General features: G+C 43.5%; 1 protein-coding gene across 3 annotated transcripts in view; it reads right to left on the reverse strand.

Moving 5' to 3' along the window:
• The window catches only part of LOC121581256 (TBC1 domain family member 22B-like), a 215630-nt gene extending 195244 nt beyond the window's left edge, over positions 1-20386 (reverse strand). For all 3 annotated transcript variants that reach the window (XM_045224755.1, XM_045224756.1, XM_045224754.1), the window contains exons 1-5: positions 20188-20386; positions 19550-19606; positions 9427-9610; positions 9021-9258; positions 5821-6000 (exon numbers count right to left, since the gene is read on the reverse strand). In XM_045224755.1, the coding sequence (XP_045080690.1) occupies positions 5821-6000; positions 9021-9258; positions 9427-9610; positions 19550-19606; positions 20188-20249 (721 nt within the window). In that variant the 5' untranslated portion in view covers positions 20250-20386. The remainder of the gene's footprint in view (positions 1-5820; positions 6001-9020; positions 9259-9426; positions 9611-19549; positions 19607-20187) is intronic.
• Positions 20387-25904: the final 5518 nt, after the last annotated feature.

Here is a 25904-nt window from a genome sequence, read left to right on the forward strand (position 1 = left end):
CTCGCTGTCTGTTTTAAGTTAATAGTTCATTGCTGGCACCATGTGTCTGGCTAGTCAGTTTGGATATGTAATAAAGCAGCGACAACTCCATTTAAAAAGCAGGTCCTGACTGCTGTAATCACTGTTGACAGGCTTAGAATCACTGATTGTACCCTGCTGCCCGACCCGGCCTCCACCCCTCTCTCTCTCTCTCTCTCTTTCTCTGTCATCCTCCTCCCCAGGACTCTAGAATAATACACAGATGACAGATGTAGACATGTACTGGTATATGGATGGCTTTAAATCCTCTTATAACCTCACAAGATGGTGCCGCACTGGATGGCTGCAGTTTTGAAAGCTTCGGCCCAACTTTGCTATTTTGTTGATTATTTTGTTGTTTATTTTTACTCTATTTTCAAGAAATGTATCCGCTATTATTTCTTATAACCGACAATAACTCAGGAACATCAGATCAGCAGTTACTTACCCAATTCCAGTTCTACTTCGACTCATCTGCCCTGGGCTCTCTCTGTAATTCCAACCCAATTTTCGGGCTACCCGAAGGGGAAACGCCAGCGTTACAGAGGCAAGAGAGGGGGGATCCTGGTGAGATTAACGCAAAGGGAAAACCGGCTACCCCTTCCCTCCATTCTACTGGCTAATGTACAGTCACTTGATAATAAGATGGATGACCTCCGATCGCAGATTTGCTACCAACAGGACTCTCGGCCCTTACAAAAATTGACCATGCTACCACTATGAAACTTTCATTCATACTATGGTACTACTATGATACTTTCACTTATACCATGGTATAGTCTGAATCATGGAAATGTACCACGGTTTTAGCTTTGAAGTATGATGGTACGGCCATGATCCTAAATAATACCCTGGTATTGCCTTATTTATACCATGGTATTGATCTGGATAATGGAAATGGCATGGTTTTAAACTGCATTAAACATTCAACCATGGTAATGCACAATTATGATAAATGGTACCAAAAATGATCATATGGTACCTCCTTTATTAATTGTGCGTTATCGTAGTATAATGCTTTTAATAAATTAACCACCCAAGGTCAAAAGAGGTTGGTTGGCATTATATTGATTAATTTATATACAAGTATGGGCAAGTTTCTGATAAACTCAGAGGCAGGCTACTATTGTTGGTCCTAGTTGGTCTGTAATATCAAAGAAAAAGACAAACAGTTGCTGTGAAAATGGGGAAATACTTTCTGTATTAATAGTACAGTTTTTCTGCTCATGTTTGGGTTCCCCGTGTTGCCAACCTGAAATGTGGGAGAATGTAAGATATATGGTAGCCTAATCTTTGGCATTTTGTAATCATTTACAGTATTTAAAGTCAAGGGGTGTTGTGCTTGTTTCGGTCCACAGAGGGAGCCGCTCGCTGAAGTGGTTGCTTCTTGCGCTAGACTGCCTAGTCAGTGAGAGAGCCAACTGAAAACTGAAGAGAACCACCAGATAAACAAAATATTTTTTAAACATTACCATCACGGTGAGCGAGTTATAAAGCATTGGATATGAAACACCAAGTTAAGCGGAGTGTAATGATATAGCTAATTATTATTTTTTGATGATGTTTTGATAGTTTAATTAATTTATAAAAGTCTGTTAGCATAGAAGCTAACGTTAGCTCCAGTCAAGCTAGCCTGTCGTAGTCATGGCGACAGGACCAACGAACAATCACACAGAGTGTAAACAAAGGGAAACTTCAATTCAGCCATAAGAGCTTTAGTGAGGTCGGGCACTGATGTTGGGTGATTAGGCCTGGCTCGGAGTCAGCGTTCCAATTCCTCCCAAAGGTGTTCGATGGGGTTGAGGTCAGGGCTCTGTGCAGACCAGTCAAGTTCTTCCACACCGATCTCAACAAACCATTTCTGTACGGAACTCGCTTCGTGCAATGGGGAATTGTCATGCTGAAACAGGAAAGGGCCTTCCACAAACTGTTGCCACAAAGTTGGAAGCACAGAATCATCTAGAATTTCATTGTATGCTGTAAGATTTCCCATCACTGGAACTAAGGGCCTAGACCGAACCATGAAAAACAGCCCCAGACCATTATTCCTCCTTTACCAAACTTGACAGTTGACACTATACATTCAGGTAGGTAGCGTTCACCTAGCATCCACCAAACCCAGATTTGTCTGTTGGACTGCTAGATGGTAAAGCATGATTCATCACTCCAGAGAATGCGTTTCCACTGCTCCAGAGTCCAATGGCAGCAAGCTTTACACCACTCCAGCCAACACTTGTCATTGCGAATAGTGATCTTAGGCTTGCCATTAATTTTTTTCATTGTACTACCATGGTACATTTTTGTAAAGGGGAACTGCAATATTCTTTGCTTTTCAGAAACATGTCTCTCGGACAAGATACCCCCCACGGCTATCCAACTCGATGGATTCTCCATTTACCGGGCGGACAGGACAGAGGAGTCGGGGAAATCGAGGGGGGGAGGGGTTTGCCTCTTCATCAAGTCCAACTGGTGTGCTGATTCCAGCCCGGTGGAAGTGTCGACCCACCATTCACCAGTCTTGGAATACCTGATGGTCAAATATGCCAACCCTTCTACCTCCCAAGGGAGTTTTCAGCTGTTATTGTGACTGCTGTATACATTCCACCTCAGGACAATAAAAAGAACAAGTTGGCCCTTAACTAATTGTACAAGGCAATAAACAAGCAGGAAAACCTACACCCAGAGGCTGCCTTTGTGGTTGCCGGCGATTTTAATTTGGCGTCACTAAGACACGTGATGCCCAACTTCCATCAACACGTCTCAAACGCCACTTTGGGCGATAAAGTCCTAGACCACTGCTATTCTACCAACAAGCAAGCATAGAAGGCCCTCCCTCGTAAGCCATTTTTCAAATCAGATCACGACTCTGTACTCTTGCTTCCTGTTTACAAGCAGAAGCTGAAACATGAAGTAACTCCTTTGAGAAATGGTCACCAGAATCAGAGGTTATGCTACAGGACTGCTTTGCTAGCGCTGATTGGAATATGTTTCAAGACTCCGATAACATTGATGAGCTAACCACCTCTGTCATCGGCTTCATTAGAAAATGCATCGGCGACGTTGTACCCACGGTGAGGGTTCGCTGCTTCCCCAATCAAAAGCACTGGATTAACACAGAGGTTGCCGCTAAACTAAAGAGCAGGGCTACCACACACAGAGCTATCGTAGACAACCCTGATGTTATGGCCGAAGACAGGAATAAGTAATTGGGTGATCTCGCTCTCTGAGGCTGACGGGAGAAGGGTCTTTAATCAGGTCAACACCCGCAAGGCCGCGGGCCCCGGCGGTATTCCAGGGCGCGTTCTCAGAGCATCTGCAGAACAGCTGGCAGGCACATTCACAGTAATTTTCAACCCCGGCGATGATGAGTCAGCCTACAGGGAGGAGGTCAGTGACCTGGCAGTGTGATGTCAGAGCAACAACCTCTCCCACAACGTCAGCAAGACCAAGGAGCTGATCGTGGACTACAGGAAACCGGGGGGTGAGCATGCCCCCATCCACATCGACGGGGCGGCAGTGGAGCAGGTAGACAGCTTCAAGTTCCTCTGTGTCCAAATCACTAAAGATTTCAAATGGTCCAAACACACACGCACAGTCGTGAAGAAGGCACGACAGCGCCTCTTCCCCCTCATGAGGTTGAAAAAGTCTGGCATGGGCCCTCAAATCCTCAAAAGGTTTTACAGCTGTACCATTGAGAACATCTTGACTGGCTGCACCACTGCTTGGTATGGCAATAGCACCGCCCTCGATCACATGGCTCTACAGAGGGTTGTGTGGACAGCCCAGTACATTACTGGGACCGAGCTCCTTGCCATCCAGGACCTCTATACCAGGCGGTATGAATAGTAAACCCGGGAAATCGTCAAAGACTCCAACCACCCGAGTCTGACACCAACAGGCTCCTGAACAGCTTCTCTCCCTAAGCAATATGACTGATAAATAGCTACACGGACTATCTGAGTTAACCTTGTATCTATATTGACCTTTTATTTCAATCTTCCACTGTCTCTATGCACACTCACAGGGCCCTACACACTAACTCACACACAAACACTCACTGCTCATTCACACATAATATGCACATACATTTTTACTGACTCTACACACCCGCACACCCACTCACAAACAAGCTGCTGCTACTCTGTTTATCTTATATCCTGTTGCCTAGTCACCTTACCCCTACAAATATCTACCTCCATCACTCCAGTATCCCTGCACATGTAAATATGGTATTGGAACTTACTTTTTAAATATTTCCTTTACGTAGTGTGCTTACTTTGTGTATTTCATATTTCCTCTTCTAATTTCTTGTGTTTTTTTCTAGTAATATATTGTTATTGATTATTGCATTGTTGGGTTTTGAGCTTGCAAGAAAGGCATTTCACTGTACTTGTGCATGTGACATTAAAACTTGAAGAAAAAAAAAAAACTCGCCACAGGTTGTGTATCAACTGAGTCCCTTCTTTGGTCATGAGTTGTCCCGGTTACATGTGTCTATTGAAAATGGAATGGGTGGCTAAAAAGGTGAACCTGTTATGGTCTTTGCCTTTCAAATCGGACGTGGTCTTCTTTGACATTCAGCACCTCACTTACCCCACTCCTACTCCCTCATATGTCTCGGCACGACCCTGAACCACCTCATGACTTATAGCTCACCTCAGGTTGTATAGACCAGACAGACAGTCAGTGACACTAAGCCTCACAAAATGATACAGCCACTGGGCTGAATCAGCGCTATCACAATGACTCAAACAATAGCATTGACTCCCTCACAGGTATAACCTCACTAAGACACCTTCACCTCTGGCTCAGGCACAACGACGGAAGCTGGAATCATTGAGGCGGAACAGACCACACACACACACAATCACACAGCACAATCAAAGGATATTCAGAGCATTACAAAAGCCGACTGCAGGGAAAATCATCAAGGGTACAAAAGGGCTAAGAGCGAGTCTAACAACACTTACACACATGCGCGCGCACACACACCTGAGCAGCTCCAATGCAACTCATTACCAATCTGCCCCCACGCCTTTCCAGGACGGAGCTGATAAGACAGACAGATGCTGCAGGATTTGGGGACTGACAAAGAACAAGACCTTGAAACTTACAGGAGAACAAGTGGGAGTCAAAGCGTGAATAGAATCCTTCAAATCGCCCATTGAACTTTAAATCCTCCATAGAATAGCCGGTAGAAGTTGAAAGCATAACCCATAAAACTTTACAATCGGCCATACAAATGCCCATAGAAGAACTATACCAAAGCTACTGCTGTTACATCATTATGGCCTTGGATCACAAGTTAAAGCACCATCTAATCTCAAAGGAGTCCAGTAGAAGTAAAGCTATAGAGCGAGCAAGTAAAAACTAAAAGCATCATTTGAGTCTCTTGGATTATGCACGGTGGCCACTGGCCAGATGGCAGAGTTTAGTTCCCCATCAGCTATTCATATGGCGTCGTTAGAACAACACCGCAGATGTTTCACTGCCTGTTTTCTCAGATGGAGTTCATTACCACAGAGCTGTGAACTGTGTTTTCAATTTTTTTTAAAGAGGATGTCTTTATTTTAGCAAGGTGAGACAGGGGAGTGTTGTAACCCAAAGCAATGATACAGGGTCAGATATCTTTCCCACTAAATGGTTTAGTTCAGGATTGGGGTGCACCTATGTGGTTGAGTGGTAACATTCCTACACAAATCACATATCAGAGCTTCAAAGGTTGTGGGTTCAATGATCCCTACGACCACCATTCCTACAGGCGTCTGATCTTAGATCTGTAATTAATATCCAGCAACATACCAAGGTCAGTGTTGGGTCCAGCCAGAACCTGTTTGAACTTGTCCAGGCGGGAGGCCTCTCTCTCTGTCATGACTGGGGTCCCGGAGGTGTTCTGGTCAGCCATACGAGCCACCATGGGGATAGTGGGCCGGTGGGGCAGGGACTGCTGTCTGTGGAGCGACACTCTCTCTCCGGCCGCATCTGGGTAAACAGAGAGAGGGGAGAGATACTGAGAACAATTAACACGCAGACACACACACACACACACACACACAGATGCACACACTTGGTCACACGCAAAAACACACAGACAAACACGCACACCTGTTGCAAGCACCTTTCCTCCGAGCACACCCATTGAATACACACATCACACAAACGACACACAAACACTGTGTAACCCAACCACCTTTCTCCACTCCAGCAACAGCAAACCCCCATTACAGACAATTACAGGGCAGAGTAGAGGTTGTTCCCAGCAGCAGAAGGTAGAGGACAGTGGAGGACACCCAGAGAGGGTGTAGAGTGCTGCAGGGCTGCGGTCAGGCCACTCTCTGTCTGTCTGTCTGTCTGTCTGTCTGTCTGTCCATTAGCAGAGAGCAGCCTGGGTGCTGATGCCTAATGATAGCCTTGCAGTGGGCCATTATCTAATGTAGGACCAGGCAGCTGGGTCCACAGACAGACCACAGCAGCAGACAACAACACATCAGAAGGCAGGGAGGAAGAGAAGAGAGAGCGTGGAGGGAGGGGAGTGCCAGGTTAGACAGACGGGAGAGGAGAGAAGGGGCTAGAGAGGAGCTACCAGACAGACACAACAAGATTATAGTGATGTGACTAAAGGAAAATGAACACCAAGGTTGCAAAGGGGAGTGTGTGAGTGCTATCACTTCGTGCAGGCAAAGAACAAGAAGAGAGGGGGTAGCTATAGAGGCACTGCATTATCACCATGATTGATCATTTACCCAAACACTACAGTAGACTCAATAATAGAGAGCAGAACAATGAGAAATAATATGTGGTCTCACCCAGCAGGAAGGGGAGAGTGTGAGCAGGGGGCAGTGTGTGTGTGTGCGTCGGACGTGCGCGTCTGTCTTCGTGTGTGTGTGCGCGTGTGTACTGAACAACACAGATGAATGGAGCAGACACGAGACAGTATCTGCTCTGCCAGTGTCTCCTCCATGGAGATAACTACTGGGGTTAGGGCTGCTACAGGCTGCTGTCTTATCTCCGGCACCACCACAGACAGACAGCAGGCAGCTGTTCCCTACTGCACAACACAACACAAACCCCACCCTCTGCTGCTGCTGCTGTTACCACACTAACGAATGAACATGAACAGCCTAGCAGGCTCATAGCAGAGGCAGGGGGAGAGGAAATATTGTGTATAGAAGGAGTGGGTGGAGACTGGAGACAGAGGAGAGAATGGGTCCTATGGAGTGGGATTCCTCCTTTCAAGATTCCTTCCTTGTTAGGCAGTTGTTCCTCACATCTGTCACCTCACCTGACGATTACATTTGTTTGTCTATTTGTTGATTGATGGATGGATAGAGAGAGAGAGACAGAGAGAGGGAGAGAGAGACCGAGAAGAGAGAAACGTGCGACAGATACAGTGGGGAGAACAAGTATTTGATACACTGCCGATTTTGCAGGTTTTCCTACTTACAAAGCATGTAGAGGTCTGTAATTTTTATCATAGGTACACTTCAACTGTGAGAGACGGAATCTAAAACAAAAATCCAGAAAATCACATTGTATGATTTTTAAGTAATTAATTTGCATTTTATTGCATGATATAAGTATTTGATAACCTACCAACCAGTAAGAATTCCGGCTCTCACAGACCTGTTAGTTTTTCTTTAAGAAGCCCTCCTGTTCTCCACTCATTACCTGTATTAACTGCACCTGTTTGAACTCGTTACCTGTATAAAAGACACCTGTCCACACACTCAATCAAACAGACTCCAACCTCTCCACAATGGCCAAGACCAGAGAGCTGTGTAAGGATATCAGGGATAAAATTGTAGACCTGCACAAGGCTGGGATGGGCTACAGGACAATAGGCAAGCAGCTTGGTGAGAAGGCAACAACTTTTGGCGCAATTATTAGAAAATGGAAGAAGTTCAAGATGACGATCAATCACCCTCGGTCTGGGGCTCCATGCAAGATCTCACCTAGTGGGGCATCAATGATCATGAGGAAGGTGAGGGATCAGCCCAGAACTACACGGCAGGACCTGGTCAATGACCTGAAGAGAGCTGGGACCACAGTCTCAAAGAAAACCATTAGTAACACACTACGCCGTCATGGATTAAAATCCTGCAGCGTACGCAAGGTCCCCCTGCTCAAGCCAGCGCATGTCCAGGCCCGTCTGAAGTTTGCCAATGACCATCTGGATGATCCAGAGGAGGAATGGGAGAAGGTCATGTGGTCTGATGAGACAAAAATAGAGCTTTTTGGTCTAAACTCCACTCGCCGTGTTTGGAGGAAGAAGAAGGGTACAACCCCAAGAACACCATCCCAACCGTGAAGCATGGAGGTGGAAACATCATTATTTGGGGATGCTTTTCTGCAAAGGGGACAGGATGACTGCACCGTATTGAGGGGAGGATGGATGGGGCCATGTATCGCGAGATCTTGGCCAACAACCTCCTTCCCTCAGTAAGAGCATTGAAGATGGGTCGTGGCTGGGTCTTCCAGCATGACAACGACCCGAAACACACAGCCAGGGTAACTAAGGAGTGGCTCCGTAAGAAGCATCTCAAGGTCCTGGAGTGGCCTAGCCAGTCTCCAGACCTGAACCCAATAGAAAATCTTTGGAGGGAGCTGAAAGTCCGTATTGCCCAGCGACAGCGCCGAAACCTGAAGGATCTGGAGAAGGTCTGTATGGAGGAGTGGGCCAAAATCCCTGCTACAGTGTGTGCAAACCTGGTCAAGTCCTACAGGAAACGTATGATCTCTGTAATTGCAAACAAAGGTTTCTGTACCAAATATTAAGTTCTGCTTTTCTGATATATCAAATACTTATGTCATGCAATAAAATGCAAATTAATTACTTAAATATCATACAATGTGATTTTCTGGATTTTTGTTTTAGATTCCGTCTCTCACAGTTGAAGTGTACCTATGATAAAAATTACAGACCTCTACATGCTTTGTAAGTAGGAAAACCTGCAAAATCGGCAGTGTATCAAATACTTGTTCTCCCCACTGTATCTACTTACCCTTAGGTGATCCAATGGGGGCCTCACTCAGTGACTTCATCAGTCTGCCATCGCTGAGCGGGCTGGGCTCAGAGGCAAACGACACCTCGGGGGTCGATTCCTCCCCTTCCTCCCCCTGCTCTTCCTCTTCTTCCACCTCTTCCTCATGCGCCTCCTCTTCCTCTCTCTCCTCCAGCTCTGACGCGTCGGCATCGTCCTGTCTCTGCTTCTCCTGCTGCTTGCTGTGGTTCTCAATCACCTGCATAATGAGAATAACAAGATTTCTTTTTTTTACTCCTTAAAAACAGCTTAATGTATTATAAGGGCTTATAAGTTAATATAAAAAGGGCTTATGAGTGCATAATAAGCGTATTTGAAACACCCAAGGACGACTGACTGCATTGTATGATCACATCATAGAAATCACCTTGTTGGCGGTTTCCATGACGACCTCAATGTTGAGGTTCTGTGCGGCCATGGCGAGCAGTTCGTCGTCATCGTCCCCCACCTCCCAGGCATCGCTGGTGATGCTCTCAAACTCCTGGAAGGTGGTGGCTTTCTTTGGCTTCCCTCCCGGTGTCGTCTGGGGCTTGTTGCCCGCTTTGATTAGACTGAGAGGGAGAAACATATGGAGAAGTTTAGGGTACAAGAAGTCAGCCAAAACATTAAAGACCACATCAAAAGCCCAAAATGATATATGTACAGTGAGGGAAAAAAGTATTTGATCCCCTGCGGATTTTGTACGTTTGCCCACTAACAAAGACATGATCTGTCTATAATTGTAATGGTAGGTTTATTTGAACAGTGAGAGACAAAATAACAACAAAAAAATCCAGAAAAACGCATCTCAAAAATGTTATATATTGATTTGCATTTTAATGAGGGAAATAAGTATTTGACCCCTCTGCAAAAAATGACTTAGTACTTGGTGGCAAAACCCTTGTTGGCAATCACAGAGGTCAGACGTTTCTTGTAGTTGGCCACCAGGTTTGCACACATCTCAGGAGGGATTTTGTCCCACTCCTCTTTGCAGATGTTCTCCAAGTCATTAAGGTTTCGAGCCTGACATTTGGCAACTCGAACCTTCAGCTCCCTCCACAGATTTTCTATGGGATTAAGGTCTGGAGACTGGCTAGGCCACTCCAGGACCTTAATGTGCTTCTTCTTGAGCCACTCCTTTGTTGCCTTGGCCGTGTGTTTTGGGTCATTGTCATGCTGGAATACCCATCCATGACCCATTTTCAATGCCCTGGCTGAGGGAAGGAGGTTCTCACCCAAGATTTGACGGTACATGGCCCCGTCCATCGTCCCTTTGATGCAGGGAAGTTGTCCTGTCCCCTTAGCAGAAAAACACCCCCAAAGCATAATGTTTCCACCTCCATGTTTGACGGTGGGGATGGTGTTCTTGGGGTCATAGGCAGCATTCCTCCTCCTCCAAACACGGCGAGTTGAGTTGATGCCAAAGAGCTCGATTTTGGTCTCATCTGACCACAACACTTTCACCCAGTTCTCCTCTGAATCATTCAGAGGTTCATTGGCAAACTTCAGACGGGCCTGTGTATGTGCTTTCTTGAGCAGGGGGACCTTGCGGGCGCTGCAGGATTTCAGTCCTTCACGGCGTAGTGTGTTACCAATTGTTTTCTTGGTGACTATGGTCCCAGCTGCCTTGAGATCATTGACAAGATCCTCCCGTGTAGTTCTGGGCTGATTCCTCACCGTTCTCATGATCATTGCAACTCTATGAGGTGAGATCTTGCATGGAGCCCCAGGCCGAGGGAGATTGACAGTTATTTTGTGTTTCTTCCATTTGCGAATAATCGCACCAACTGTTGTCACCTTCTCACCAAGCTGCTTGGCAATGTTCTTGTAGCCCATTCCAGCCTTGGGAAGGTCTACAATCCAGCCATTCCAGCCTTGTGTAGCTCCTTGGAGAGCTCTTTGGTCTTGGCCATGGTGGAGAGTTTGGAATCTGATTGATTGATTGCTTCTGTGGACAGGTCTTTTATACAGGTAACAAGCTGAGATTAGGAGCACTCCATTTAAGAGTGTGCTCCTAATCTCAGCTCATTACCTGTATAAAAGACACCAGGGAGCCAGAAATCTTTCTGATTGAGAGGGGGTCAAATACTTATTTCCCTCATTAAAATGCAAATCAATTTCTAACATTTCTGACATGCGTTTTTCTGGATTTTGTTGTTGTTATTCTGTCTCTCACTGTTCAAATAAACCTACCATTAAAATTATAGACTGATCATTTCTTTGTCAGTGGGCAAACGAACAAAATCAGCAGGGGATCAAATACTTTTTTCCCTCACTGTATTTTCAATTGTTCAACATTTTCATGTTATTTTTAGCATAAGGTGGAAGAGGTTGGTAATAATGGTGAATTGAAGGACGGGTGAAAAACTTAGAAAGGATGAACAGAAGGGCCATGAAAGATTAGGCCTGGGAGCCAAATTCACTCTGGAAGGGCAACTTCACAAACATCCCTCAAGTGTTCATTAGATGGCATTAATATTCAAATGCCAAATACGGTTTGTCAAAAAGTGCCTACTTCATCCAAAAAACATACCCTTGTACTAAATTAAAAAATGCACGGCCGTTTTTGTTCCATTTGCTCAATTGAGGGTCTTTAAGTTATATTAGTAAAAGACTGCAGCTGTGCCCTTGATATCTACAGGCTACAGATGGATATTCTCACATTGACGCAGCGAGCCAATGTTGAAAAGAACTGACTGACGATAATGTTGGAAAAAAAACTGAATGACGATAATGAAAGAAATTACACAATCACAAAAATATTCCACAAGGACAATAAATGAGTCAGCATCTATTACAATTATTTCAAAAAGGTTCTTGTAAAAGGTACACAATCATAGTGCAGATTAAATCAATTAAAAATACATTTTCTCACAAAAAACCTTCCTTTGTGTATGAGAGACGTTTTCTTCAGTGGGAAAAATGTAATAAAAAGCCAATTTAATTTATCCTTTTTCCTCTCATGTCCATGAGACTCTTGTGTGCACCAGAAATTGAAAAGCAGCGCGGGTGGAAGGAGAGAAGGAGAGGGGACCCTTTCCATCTCATTATTTTCATTCAAAACCAAGCATTAGCATAACAAAAACAAAGCCAAGTTCAATATGACTACCTGTGACTAGCCCACTCCTGACAGGTGATAAAACTATGGAAGTCAGCCTAACAATAACAAGTAAATGAAATATACTCCTCTGTGGACATCAGCCACATGATTAGACTTGCTACACTTTAATCTCAACCGCAAAGCAACAAAAGCCTACTACTGAAGATCAGCTGCTTCATGTGTTTCCACTCCCTCCTTGTAAACCCACAACCAACAGTTGGGAGAATATACTTCGTATACTGGTATGTGAGCAGCTGTGTAGCGTTTCAGAACTGTGCTGGACTGTGCTGCACAAGAGAGCCAGTAAAGAGAATATTATACTGTTACCTATATAGAGTATTTGATTAGGCCTAGCTTGGGTCTGTGTGAGTTAATCTAACAAAATGTCAAATGGGGATAGGACAGATCATAAACAAATATATAGTGGGTGCCAGGCAGCCTGAGAAGTAAGCCCTTCTAGGTGCCAGTGTCTCTGCTTTAGGGCATTTCCATCGAAAAGGACCCATGAGCACCAACATGTGAAGTTCATAGGCGCATATATACAGTGGGGGAAAAAAAGTATTTAGTCAGCCACCAATTGTGCAAGTTCTCCCACTTAAAAAGATGAGAGAGGCCTGTCATTTTCATCATAGGTACACGTCAACTATGACAGACAAATTGAGAAAAAAAATTCCAGAAAATCACATTGTAGGATTTTTTATGAATTTATTTGCAAATTATGGTGGAAAAAAAGTATTTGGTCAATAACAAAAGTTTCTCAATACTTTGTTATATACCCTTTGTTGGCAATGACACAGGTCAAACGTTTTCTGTAAGTCTTCACAAGGTTTTCACACACTGTTGCTGGTATTTTGGCCCATTCCTCCATGCAGATCTCCTCTAGAGCAGTGATGTTTTGGGGCTGTCGCTGGGCAACACGGACTTTCAACTCCCTCCAAAGATTTTCTATGGGGTTGAGATCTGGAGACTGGCTAGGCCACTCCAGGACCTTGAAATGCTTCTTACGAAGCCACTCCTTCGTTGCCCGGGCGGTGTGTTTGGGATCATTGTCATGCTGAAAGACCCAGCCACGTTTCATCTTCAATGCCCTTGCTGATGGAAGGAGGTTTTCACTCAAAATCTCATGATACATGGCCCCATTCATTCTTTCCTTTACACGGATCAGTCGTCCTGGTCCCTTTGTAGAAAAACAGCCCCAAAGCATGATGTTTCCACCCCCATGCTTCACAGTAGGTATGGTGTTCTTTGGATGCAACTCAGCATTCTTTGTCCTCCAAACACGACGACTTGAGTTTTTACCAAAAAGTTCTATTTTGGTTTTATCTGACCATATGACATTCTCCCAATCCTCTTCTGGATCATCCAAAAAGCAAACTTCAGACGGGCCTGGACATGTCCTGGCTTAAGCAGGGGGACACGTCTGGCACTGCAGGATGAGTCCCTGGCGGCGTAGTGTGTTACTGATGGTAGGCTTTGTTACTTTGGTCCCAGCTCTCTGCAGGTCATTCACTAGGTCCCCCCGTGTGGTTCTGGGATTTTTGCTCACCGTTCTTGTGATCATTTTGACCCCACGGGGTGAGATCTTGCGTGGAGCCCCAGATCGAGGGAGATTATCAGTGGTCTTGTATGTCTTCCATTTCCTAATAATTGCTCCCACAGTTGATTTCTTCAAACCAAGCTGCTTACCTATTGCAGATTCAGTCTTCCCAGCCTGGTGCAGGTCTACAATTTAGTTTCTGGTGTCCTTTGACAGCTCTTTGGTCTTGGCCATAGTGGAGTTTGGAGTGTGACTGTTTGAGGTTGTGGACAGGTGTCTTTTATACTGATAACAAGTTCAAACAGGTGCCATTAATACAGGTAACGAGTGGAGGACAGAGGAGCCTCTTAAAGAAGAAGTTACAGGTCTGTGAGAGCCAGAAATCTTGCTTGTTTGTAGGTGACCAAATACTTATTTTCCACCATAATTTGCAAATAAATTCATAAAAAATCCTACAATATGATTTTCTGGAGAAAAAAAATCTCAATTTGTCTGTCATAGTTGACGTGTACCTATGATGAAAATGACAGGCCTCTCTCATCTTTTTGAGTGGGAGAACTTGCACAATTGGTGGCAGACTAAATACTTTTTTTCCCCACTGTAATTGTGTCAAATGAAAGCTAAGAGTATATATTTTGGGGGAATTAAGGCATAGATACATTTTTCAACCATTTTCCATCTTAAAAATTAGGCTTTGATTTCTGGATAAACAAATGGAAAAGGAGTCTTAGAAAACATCTACCAGAAAGTCTTAAATGGTATTAGAAATACATCAAAACTAAATAATGTTGACGTAAAGACCCCTTCCAACTAATATCAACACATATACACTGCTCAAAAAAATAAAGGGAACACTTAAACAACACATCCTAGATCTGAATGAATGAAATCATCTTATTAAATACTTTTTTCTTTACATAGTTGAATGTGCTGACAACAAAATCACACACAAAAATTATCAATGGAAATCAAATTTATCAACCCATGGAGGTCTGGATTTGGAGTCACCCTCAAAATTAAAGTGGAAAACCACACTACAGGCTGATCCAACTTTGATGTAATGTCCTTAAAACAAGTAAAAATGAGGCTCAGTAGTGTGTGTGGCCTCCACGTGCCTGTATGACCTCCCTACAACGCCTGGGCATGCTCCTGATGAAGTGGCGGATGGTCTCCTGAGGGATCTCCTCCCAGACCTGGACTAAAGCATCCGCCAACTCCTGGACAGTCTGTGGTGCAACGTTGCGTTGGTGGATGGAGCGAGACATGATGTCCCAGATGTGCTCAATTGGATTCAGGTCTGGGGAACGGGCGGGCCAGTCCATAGCATCAATGCCTTCCTCTTGCAGGAAATGCTGACACACTCCAGCCACATGAGGTCTAGCATTGTCTTGCATTAGGAGGAACCCAGGGCCAACCGCACCAGCATATGGTCTCACAAGGGGTCTGAGGATCTCATCTCGGTACCTAATGGCAGTCAGGCTACCTCTGGCGAGCACATGGAGGGCTGTGCGACCCCCCAAATAAATGCCACCCCACACCATGACTGACCCACCGCCAAACCGGTCATGCTGGAGGATGTTGCAGGCAGCAGAACGTTCTCCACGGCGTCTCCAGACTCTGTCACGTCTGTCACATGTGCTCAGTGTGAACCTGCTTTCATCTGTGAAGAGCACAGGACACCAGTGGCGAATTTGCCAATGTTGGTGTTCTCTGGCAAATGCCAAACGTCCTGCACGGTGTTGGGCTGTAAGCACAACCCCCACCTGTGGACGTCGGGCCCTCATACCACCCTCATGGAGTCTGTTTCTGACCGTTTGAGCAGACACATGCACATTTGTGGCCTGCTGGAGGTCATTTTACAGGGCTCTGGCAGTGTTCCTCCTGCTCCTCCTTGCACAAAGGCGGAGGTAGTGGTCCTGCTGCTGGGTTGTTGCCCTCCTACGGCCTCCTCCACGTCTCCTGATGTACTGGCCTGTCTCCTGGTAGCGCCTCCATGCTCTGGACAGACACAGCAAACCTTCTTGCCACAGCTCGCATTGATGTGCCATCCTGGATGAGCTGCACTACCTGAGCCACTTGTGTGGGTTGTAGACTCCGTCTCATGCTACCACTAGAGTGAAAGCACTGCCAGCATTCAAAAGTGACCAAAACATCAGCCAGGAAGCATAGGAACTGAGAAGTGGTCTGTGGTTACCACCTGTAGAACCACTTCTTTATTGGGGGTGTCTTGCTAATTGCCTATAATTTCCACCTGTTGTCTATTCCATTTGCACAACAGCATGTGAAATTTTTTGTCAATCAGTGTTGCTTCCTAAGTGGACAGTTTGATTTCACAGAAGTGTGATTGACTTGGAGTTACATTGTGTTGTTTTAGTGTTCCCTTTATTTTTTTGAGCAGTGTATTTAGTATTGGAGAAATTGTTTACCTTCTGTAAGTTTAAGAAATATTGTCTTGTGCCTTGTAATTCTGTTACCAAAAACGGACATAGCTTTAAGATATTTCCTAATTTCTCTCCCTCATGAGGGAGGATAATGAAAGTTCACAGAAGTAACAAGTAATGGTAGACCTACCAATTAATTACAGTGATTTTACTGATATCAATTTTGTTTACGAATTGTTAAGTGATTAAAACTCGTAATCCATTACCAAATTGGTAACGGAATCACCCAAACAAAATCAGTAACGGAATTACTGCAACGGAATTGGCTACAATGGGAAATAATAAGTCACAATCCACAGTTGAGTCACCTTATATTGTCCTCCCTTCCACTGGCACACTGTTATGTTCAGCTCATAACTGATTTCTTTGTATTTCTGTTGTCTGGCAGTCAAACCAAGAGTGTTAAAACAGTCTGAGTCCCAGTTAATGTCATCTCTTCCAGCTCTTACTGACACCTACCCATGAGCCCCCTCTCTTTCCATTTACTTGACCAGCATCCTCACCCACTGAGCACCAACCAACACCGGACGTTCATGGACATTGAAAAGTAGTTCACATTTGGGCAGGCCACCCTGGCTTTGATGTTAACATCCACAGACAAAACGGACTTGACCAAATCATAGACCTAAGTTTGGATAGCACAGTGCAGTACAGTACAGTGAGTAGAGCACAGCACAATGCAGTACAGTGAGTAGAGTACAGTACAGCCCAATACAATAGTACAGTATACTATAGGACAGTACAATACAGCACTATACTTTACGGAACTCTACTCTGCTGTATTGTAATGCACTGTCCTCTGCTGCACTGTGATGTTCAAACTTGTAAAATATGAGGAGAATGACATTCATATATCCATAATTATGCATTTCTGTGTAGTACAGATCAGGGACCCATGTTGTAATGTTATTACCATAATTATGTTACCGGGTGTAAATCCACTTCACTTACTGTAGTTCAATAACCAAAATAAAAAATGTTTAACTCAAAGTGCCATGTCATAGCTGACACCCCATTCTTTCTGCAGACATCTTTGAATCTTAATTCGGAGCAGATATTTATCAGAGTTTTTGGAAAATGTGGTCTCATAACCTGAGTGAGATTTTACTGTAATTCCGTTACCAAAGTCATTGTGCATAGATTTTTATGGTTTGGTCAACTTTGAAATCAATGTTATTTTGTTTGGCATACATTTGAAAGTGAAAAAACTAAGTGAAAGCATAATTTTGTTCCCGTGGAATTGCCCTTTAGCCAATTTGCTGTTGTCTTGGCAAGGCAACGATGTAGCTAGTGTTGATTAGCCAGGCTACAATGGAGCGGCCATAATTCCTTATCCTCAATCAAGTCAAACGGGTGCTTAAAAAGGACAGTCAAACAAGAACATGCAGTGTTTCTGTAATCACAATAGCCCTAACGCATCAATCACACCGACAGCGTCATTGCGCAAAATGGCATGAAGCATCATCTGGATATGTGTGCAACAAAAGTTCAACATTCACCTTCTGCTACCATTTTGCCACACAATTTGATGCATACGTTTGATAAATACAATGTATGCACAACACAGAATGCACTGCAACTGTCTCAGCAACGCAATGCTGCAAGAAAAATGCAGTATTCCTTTGGAAATGAATGTACTTCTGCTGTACAAAAACGCAATGTCGCTGTCGGTGTGTTTGAGGCGTAAGGAAGTTATAATAGCATTACATTTTTTGCCTCAGCATTTCCTGAAAGTTATAAAAACACCCAGTTTATTGACTGGATTTTCAGATCAGTTCACTACTCCAACCTGAATGGCCATCTTAAATCTCCTATCAAAGGACCAAAGCTACCTACAGTTGGAATCGGAAGTTTACATACACCTTAGCCAAATACATTTAAACTCAGTTTTTCACAATTCCTGACATTTAATCCTAGCAAAAATTCCCTGTTTTAGGTCAGTTAGGATCACCACTTTATTTTAAGAATGTGAAACGTAAGAATAATAGTAGAGAGAATTATTTATTTCAGCTTTTATTTCTTTCATCACATTCCCAGTGGGTCAGAAGTTTACATACACTCAATTAGTATTTGGTAGCATTGCCTTTAAATTGTTTAACTTGGGTCAAACGTTCTGGATAGCCTTCCACAAGCTTCCCACAATAAATTGGGTGAATTCTGGTCCATTCCTACCGACAGAGCTGGTGTAACGGTTTGTAGGCCTCTTTGCTCGCACACGCTTTTTCAGTTCTGCCTGACTGATGTCTTGAGATGTTACTTCAATAGATCCACATAATTGTCCTTCCTCATGATGCCATCTATTTTGTGAAATACACCAGTCCCTCCTGCAGCAAATGATGCTGCCACCCCTGTGCTTCACGGTTGGGATGGTGTTCTTCGGCTTGCAAGCACTACCTTTTTCCTCCAAACATAACGACGTCATTATGGCCAAACAGATCTATTTTTGTTTCATCAGACCAGAGGACATTTCTCCAAAAAGTACGATCTTTGTCCCCATGTGCAGTTACAAACCGTAGTCTGGCTTTTTTATGGCAGATTTGGAGCAGTGGCTTCTTCCTTGCTGAGCGGCCTTTCAGGTTATGTCAATATAGGACTCATTCTACTGTGGATATATATACTTTTGTACCTGTTTCCTCCAGCATCTTCACAAGGTGCTTTGCTGTTGTTCTGGAATTGATTTGCACTTTTCGCGCCAAAGTACGTTCATCTCTAGGAGACAGAACGCGTCTCCTTCCTGAGCGGTATGACGGCTGCGTGGTCCCATGGTGTTTATACTTGTGTACTATTGTTTGTACAGATGAATGTTGTACCTTCAGGCATTTGAAATTGCTCCCAAGGATGAACCAGACTTGTGGAGGTCTACAATTTCTGAGGTCTTGGCTGATTTCTTTTGATTTTCCCATGATGTCAAGCAAAGAGGCACTGAGTTTGAAGGTAGGCCTTGAAATACATCCACAGGTACACCTCCAATTGACTCAAATTATGTCAATTAGCCTATCAGAAGCTTCTAAAGCCATGACATCATTTTCTGGAATTTTCCAAGCTGTTTAAAGGCACAGTCAACTTAGTTTATGTAAACCTCTGACCCACTGGAATTGTGATACAGTGAATTATAAGTGAAATAATCTGTCTGTAAACAATTGTTGGAAAAATTACTTGTGTCATGCACAAAGTAGATGTCCTAACCAACTTGCCAAAACCATAGTTTGTTAACAAGAAATGTGTGGAATGGTTGAAAAACAAGTTTTAATAACTCCAACCTAAGTGTATGTAAACTTCCGTCTTCAACTGTACATACCAGAGAGCAGAGAGTCACCATTCATTAATTATAGAATATGTCCCCTATATTGTGCACTACTAGAAGGAAATGGGGTGCCATTTGGGACTCAAACATACTGTTGGGCCTATACAGTACAACTAATCAGACACTTACTTAGTATGTAGAAGAGGGTCGAAAGGTGGATGTTGAGCACCATACACATGTTGTATGCTGTGGAGAGGAAAGAAAACACAATGACCTATTGCTATGTTTTGACAACAAATCTACTGAATGAATGTATTACAGTGTGTTATAGTTTAAAGTGGATAACATGTCAGTCAACTAATGCCTTGATACAGTTAAAGTGCATACATATCAGAAAGAAGTTCAATAAGTCGTCTTGTTATTTCGTTGTTGGTGTGTTTACAATACGCTCTGACAAAGAGTCAGTTCAATCAGAAAAGGCTTCTAGCTAGCTTAATGAAAACCCTAGCAAGTTAGCGAACTGGATAGTTAGGAATGTTATGATGAGCTAGCTGGTTAGCTAAGCTAGCTGTTTACCTATCCGACTAACTTATACTAGCCTTTAGCTAGCAAATGGCTGCTGATATGTTCTCTGCACTCACTGTCGTAAGAGTATGCGCACGTTTGACAAAAGTATGACATAAAGCAAAAAATCATTATTGATATGTGAAAAATAAAATGTTAATGTTACAGTCAGTGTGAACTGTATTGTCGGATTCAATAGTGCAACGTAGCTAGCTAACAAGCAGTGAGCAAATGTAGCTAGCTAGAAGGAACACGTCACTAACCTGCCAGGGACCTTAGCTGTGTTTCTTTTCCAGAATTGTTTCTTGTTTCCGTCAGTTGACATTTTCTTTCCCAGGTACAATATGTCATATACACAAAAATTCGAGTGTTGTTAGCTATAGTTTTAAAAAACGTCTAACGTGTGTTTATTTACACCCAGTTCCCACCTCCAAAACTCAGAAAGCCGCCATGTTGGATCTGCATTCCTCTGAGCAAGCGCTGTAGGGATTGGTCCGTTTCACATTGCCTAGCCATCGCCCAATCACAAGTACGATCTACAGTAAGTGATTTGAGACGCGGATGACGTCAGCTTCCACTGGTGTCAGTTGCTGCGTTCATGTGCTAGTCAGAACTAGAAACTCTGAAATGTCCGACTTGATAACTTGTTGTAGTTATATACGAGCCGCGTTCGACGAATCAGCAAGTCGGAAATGTCCAAGTTTCATAGTTCCGACTAGCTTTGTGAACGTGGCAAGTGTCGTGGAGATATAATGCCGCGTTATGTCCTAGTCGGAACTAGGAAACTCAGAAATGTCCGACTTCATTGAACGCAGCACGTGATTAAATACAACCAGTTAGCAAGTCGCACATTTCCGAGTTTCCTAGTTCAGACTAGCACATGTACGTGGTATAATATGAACGGTCAGTGTGGCTGATAGATGTACATGGCGGCAGGTAGTCTTGTGGTAAAGAGCGTTGGGCCAATAATTGAAAAGTCGCTGGTTCGAGTCCCCGTGCCAACTAGGTGAAAAATGTCAATGTGCCCTTGAGCAAGGCACTTAAACATAATTGCTCCTGTAAATCGCTCTGAATAAGAGCGTCTGCTAAATGACTAAAATATATAGATAAAATGATCAAAAGCAGCAATAAACATGTAAGATCAGTACAGGGCTGGTTCCTGACATAAGTGGGTACTTAGGGCCCCTGACCCAAAATATATATATTGTGGGGGATTTATTATTCTCATAATTGATGGGATGACTAACTTAGAAAGAATGCATTCTTGACTGTGCTGATGTGGGTTGTGTCACCTGGCAAGCTGTGATTGATGTGAAGAGCTGTTTTAGGTGGTAAAATGAGATAAGAATTTGTGTCTCCAAATACTAGACTATACTGGTCCTTTGTGATCTGTGAACCTTCCTTGGACGTAGGAATGGTGTCTAGGGGAGCTGGCTCTTCTCACCATATGACAGGTTGTTATGATAAGAACTTATGCCTGGCAACAGGGATGCGCTAAGGGGCTGGGACCAGCCCGTGCGTCAACGGATAGGCTGAGTAAGTCTAAACCATGCTCAGCCTCTACTCTGATTGGCCAGCAGAGAGCGGGAACTGAGAACTGTCAAGAGTATTTGAAGAACAATCTGAAACAATGGATTAGTTCTCTGTCTGCCCTGCGAGGTATTTCAGGGTGCCCGTATATACGAACATCATATTTACCATTGAAGGTTTTACATTAATTAAAATACTAGTATATCTTAGAAGTCGTGTTGACCTCTTTTGTTCCTAATACCAGATTTGAATTGACGCAACTTTGATAATATATATCCACCATTCATTGTTTACATTTTAGCAGACGCTCTTATCCAGAGCGACTTACAGTTAGTGCATACAATTATTATTATTTTCATACTGGCCCCCCGTGGGAATCGAACCCACAACCCTGCCGTTGCAAACTCCATGCTCTACCAACTGAGCTACATCCCTGCTGGCCATTCCCTCCCCTACACTGGATGACGATGGGCCAATTGTGCGCCGCCCCATGAGTCTCCCAGTCGCGGCCGGCTACAATAGAGCCTGGATTCGAACCAGGATCTCTAGTGGCACAGCTAGCACTGCGATGCAGTGCCTTAGACCAATCCTTGTGGATTTTAGAAACACATCAAATAAGGGCTGTGTTTTGTGAAAACTTACCCTGGTGTGACATTTTGTTAACTGTGAAAAAGACCACATCCAAACGGAGAGCCCCTTGAATGAGTGAGGAAACTAATCAATTAAAGAGAAATTGCAGAAAGGCAGAGCGGAAGTGGAGAAAGTCAAATTTGCAGGTCCATTATGATATTCTGAGAGAGCAACTTGGCAAATATAACAAGGCAATTAGAAATGCCAGACGGGCTAATTTTTTTAACTTGATCACTATTAATCAGAATAATTTGAGAGTGCTCTTCTCGACCATTGATGGCCTGATAAATCCTACCCCCGCAAACCTATGTGAACTTTCCTCCACATCTAAATGTGATGAGATGCGGCATATTTCAGAGATAAGATACCCAGCCTAATGTTGGTTATCAGTCAAGCAAGACCTGATGAGAAGTTTGATATGTGCCCTAGCCTACCTTGAAAAGGCACTATGGATTTATTTTCCCTGGTTGACACAGACATGTTCAGGAAAGTGATATCACAACTTTAGCCTTCAACCTGCCTCCTCGATCCTATCCCCACCACCTTCTTCAAAACTGTTTTTAATTGCATATCTGAAGAAGTGCAAGCTATTGTTAATCACTCCCTGTTCACAGGCACCTTCCTCACCACACTAAAAACTGCTATGGTGAAACCCCTTCTGAAGAAAAGTAATCTAGGTTCTTCAGCTCTTAGCAATCTTCGGCCAATCTCCAACCTTCCATTCTTAAGCCAAATTCTGGAGAAATTGGTGTTCAAACAGTTAAATGCTAATTGTATTTTTGAAAAATTCCAAATCTGGTTCTCGTGCCCAGCACAAATTTGTAAATGATCTTAGAGCCAAAACAGATGCCAAACAGCTCTCTGTCTTTGTACTCTTAGATTTAAGTGCTGCCTTCGACACTGTTGACCATGATGTCCTTCTGGACAGACTGGAGAGGTGTGTTGGCCTCTCCAGTCCAGTTCTACATTGGTTTACGACCTATTTAACCGGTCAATCGTTTTTTTTTTGTCACCCTAGGTGAACATAACTCAGAGAAAATAGATATCACATGTCGCATTCCACAAGGTTCGATTTTGGGTCCGGTACTATTCAGTTTATATATGTTATATACATGCACAGCATTGATTTCACTGCTACGTAGACGATACACAGCTTTACAATTTTGTGTCATCAGAGGATTTTAGCTCCACGGATAACTTATTAGACTGTATTAGTGATTTAAATACTTGGATGGATCACAAATTCCTCCAGCTAAATCAAGACAAGACCAAGGTACTTATTGTTTGAGCCAAAGCACAGAGAGAGAATCTAGCCGCACATTTTAATTCACAGGCAATAAAGTTAAAACACCAGGTAAAAAACCTAGGTGTTATTTTTAGATTCTAAACTAAATTTCGAATCAAACATTAGGAATGTGACCAAAATAGCTTTTTACCACCTGAAGAACATTGCCAAGGTGCAGCCGTTTCTCTCTCAGGCTGATAGAGAGAGACTCATCCATGTTTTTATTATTAGCAGGCTTGACTACTGTAATACTCTCCTGTCTGGTCTACCCAAGAAAGCCATTGGTCAACAGCGAAGCATACAGAATGCTGCAGCACGGGTACTAACCAAGACCAGACGGAGAGCACACATTACACCGGTTTTAAGGTCTCTGCACTGGCTGCCTGTGAGTTTTAGAATTAATTTTAAAAAAAATCTATTGTTTTTCAAATCAATCCACGTTTGTGCACTCCAATACATGTCAGACATGCTTTTAAGTTATGTACTCAGTAGGTCCCTCAGGTCCTCTGGCACTGGCCTTTAAACTATCCCACAGCCTAGGACCAAGAGGCATGGAGAGGCAACCTTTAGTTATTATGCCCCCAGCCTCTGGAATAGCCTGCCAGTGAACCTGATGGGGGCTGAAACTGTGGACATATTTAAAAGAGATCTTAAAACACATATTTTTTGCTTTGCTTTTCCTTAGGGTGCTTTTTAGTTGTTCAATTTGTGTCATTCTTTTGTTTTTTATCTTATCTTTGTGTAGTAAACATTTCAGCTTTTATTGTCTTTGTTTTTATAAATGTTTTCCTGTAAAGCGCATTCCATGTCTGAAATGTGCTGTATAAATAAAGCTTGACTTGATTTAAAGGTCCAATGCAGCTGTTTTTATCTCAATATCAAATCATTTCTGGGTTAAAATTGTCAAAAATAAACAAAAATGGCTTCTTAGCAAAGAGCATGTTCTCAAGCAAGAATTTTGCTAGGACTGTCTGGGAGTGGTCTGAGTGGGGAGGAGAAAACAGAAAATGTGCTGTTATTGGCAGAGGGGTTTGGAATGCTCTTTCTTATAAGTCTATTAACTAATTTACCACATGGTGATGTCACCATGGAAGGCCAAAACTCCATCCCACCAAAACAGGCTGAAATTTCAAGCCCTCGCTTAGTGCCCCCAAAAGGCTAGAGCCAGCCCTGGATCAGTAGCATCAGACTAAAATACCTACATGTGTAGCCTACATGTTTCAGTTGCACTCATAGGTTTAAGGCCTATATAAAATCCTTAAGTCTATTGAGGCACCCGTGCGTCAATCTAATTAACATTTAAAAAATCCCCATCACAATCTGTCAATTTAAGTTAGAGATATCTCTAGCATGGGCTGCATTTCAATCCACAACATCTGCCTATGTCAACCTTCCGCATCTGCGGTGGAAAGTGGCAGCGATACAGCGCTGTTTGTCGGACTAGGACACATCCCGAAAATCACTTTTCTCACTAAAATGTCTGTAGCGTCTGCTGATGTGAAAACTTCTGTCTGTACCATCCAAACCTTTTGGGCTACAAACATATGACCCCACTATGGAAAGGGGAGACTCCATTTTGCTATATGACCCCCACAAGTGTCACTGGACTCGTCTGAAGGTAACCCATACAAATTAATGGAAGTATTCAATCTGTTTCTATGGGCTATAGTCCTGAAAGCCAAAGTCTCGGCTTAGACTGAGGTTAAAAGTCAACGCAACCAGCTTGAATCATGGACCGGCAAGTGTCCTTCCTCTACTTACTTATTCAAGGCCTAGCATTTTAAAGCAGACTAAATCAGGACGTATCTACACTTGACACTTACATGGGACTTCTGCTATCAGAATACGAAGATCTCATTGAAAAAACGGGTCTAGACACACAAAAGTCGCATTGTGGTCTGATTGTGTTCAGATCAGGCTGACCATTTCAGAAGGTGGTCAGGTATGCATTGTGTGCTGATTTTTTTGCTTTCTTGAGTAAGGCAGCTCCAAAATGCAGGTGTTTCAGCCTAGCTCAGTGCTTGCTGTGGTGGTGGTAGCCAGCAGAAAATACGGAGCGTAGGGTTTGGTAATGCTCTCTAGTTGCGCCATGATTGGCTCAGTGTTCTGTCACTCATGGGGACACTACGTCACCGCAAAATCTACGGGGAGAGCTCGAAAATTCAAGACCCTTGGGTGCTGCCATAGATTTACATTAGAGGTGCCCATCCAAGAAGGCTCAAGGTCATTGGCCACAGGTAAAATGACATCAAACCACGATATATCTACGGTAGCTTTGATTGGACTGATCATGTCAACGTCATACTTTCAAAATCTTAGCTAGCACGCTAGACATGCAGTCATCATGAATCAAAATGACAATCTACTGGCAAATCCTTTTCAATCCTTGTCATATGAAGAGAAATTATAGATAAAACGTATCGGTGCTCATCGGCCATTGGACAAACATTACACAACAAGTTGGAAATCACAAATTCAACAATGAGCGGTTTGGAAGGAATCAGTGGCTTACTGCAATCACAAGCCTGCTATTCA

Source organism: Coregonus clupeaformis, chromosome 14, assembly GCF_020615455.1.
Source record: "Coregonus clupeaformis isolate EN_2021a chromosome 14, ASM2061545v1, whole genome shotgun sequence".
Classification (NCBI taxonomy): Eukaryota; Metazoa; Chordata; class Actinopteri; order Salmoniformes; family Salmonidae; genus Coregonus; species Coregonus clupeaformis.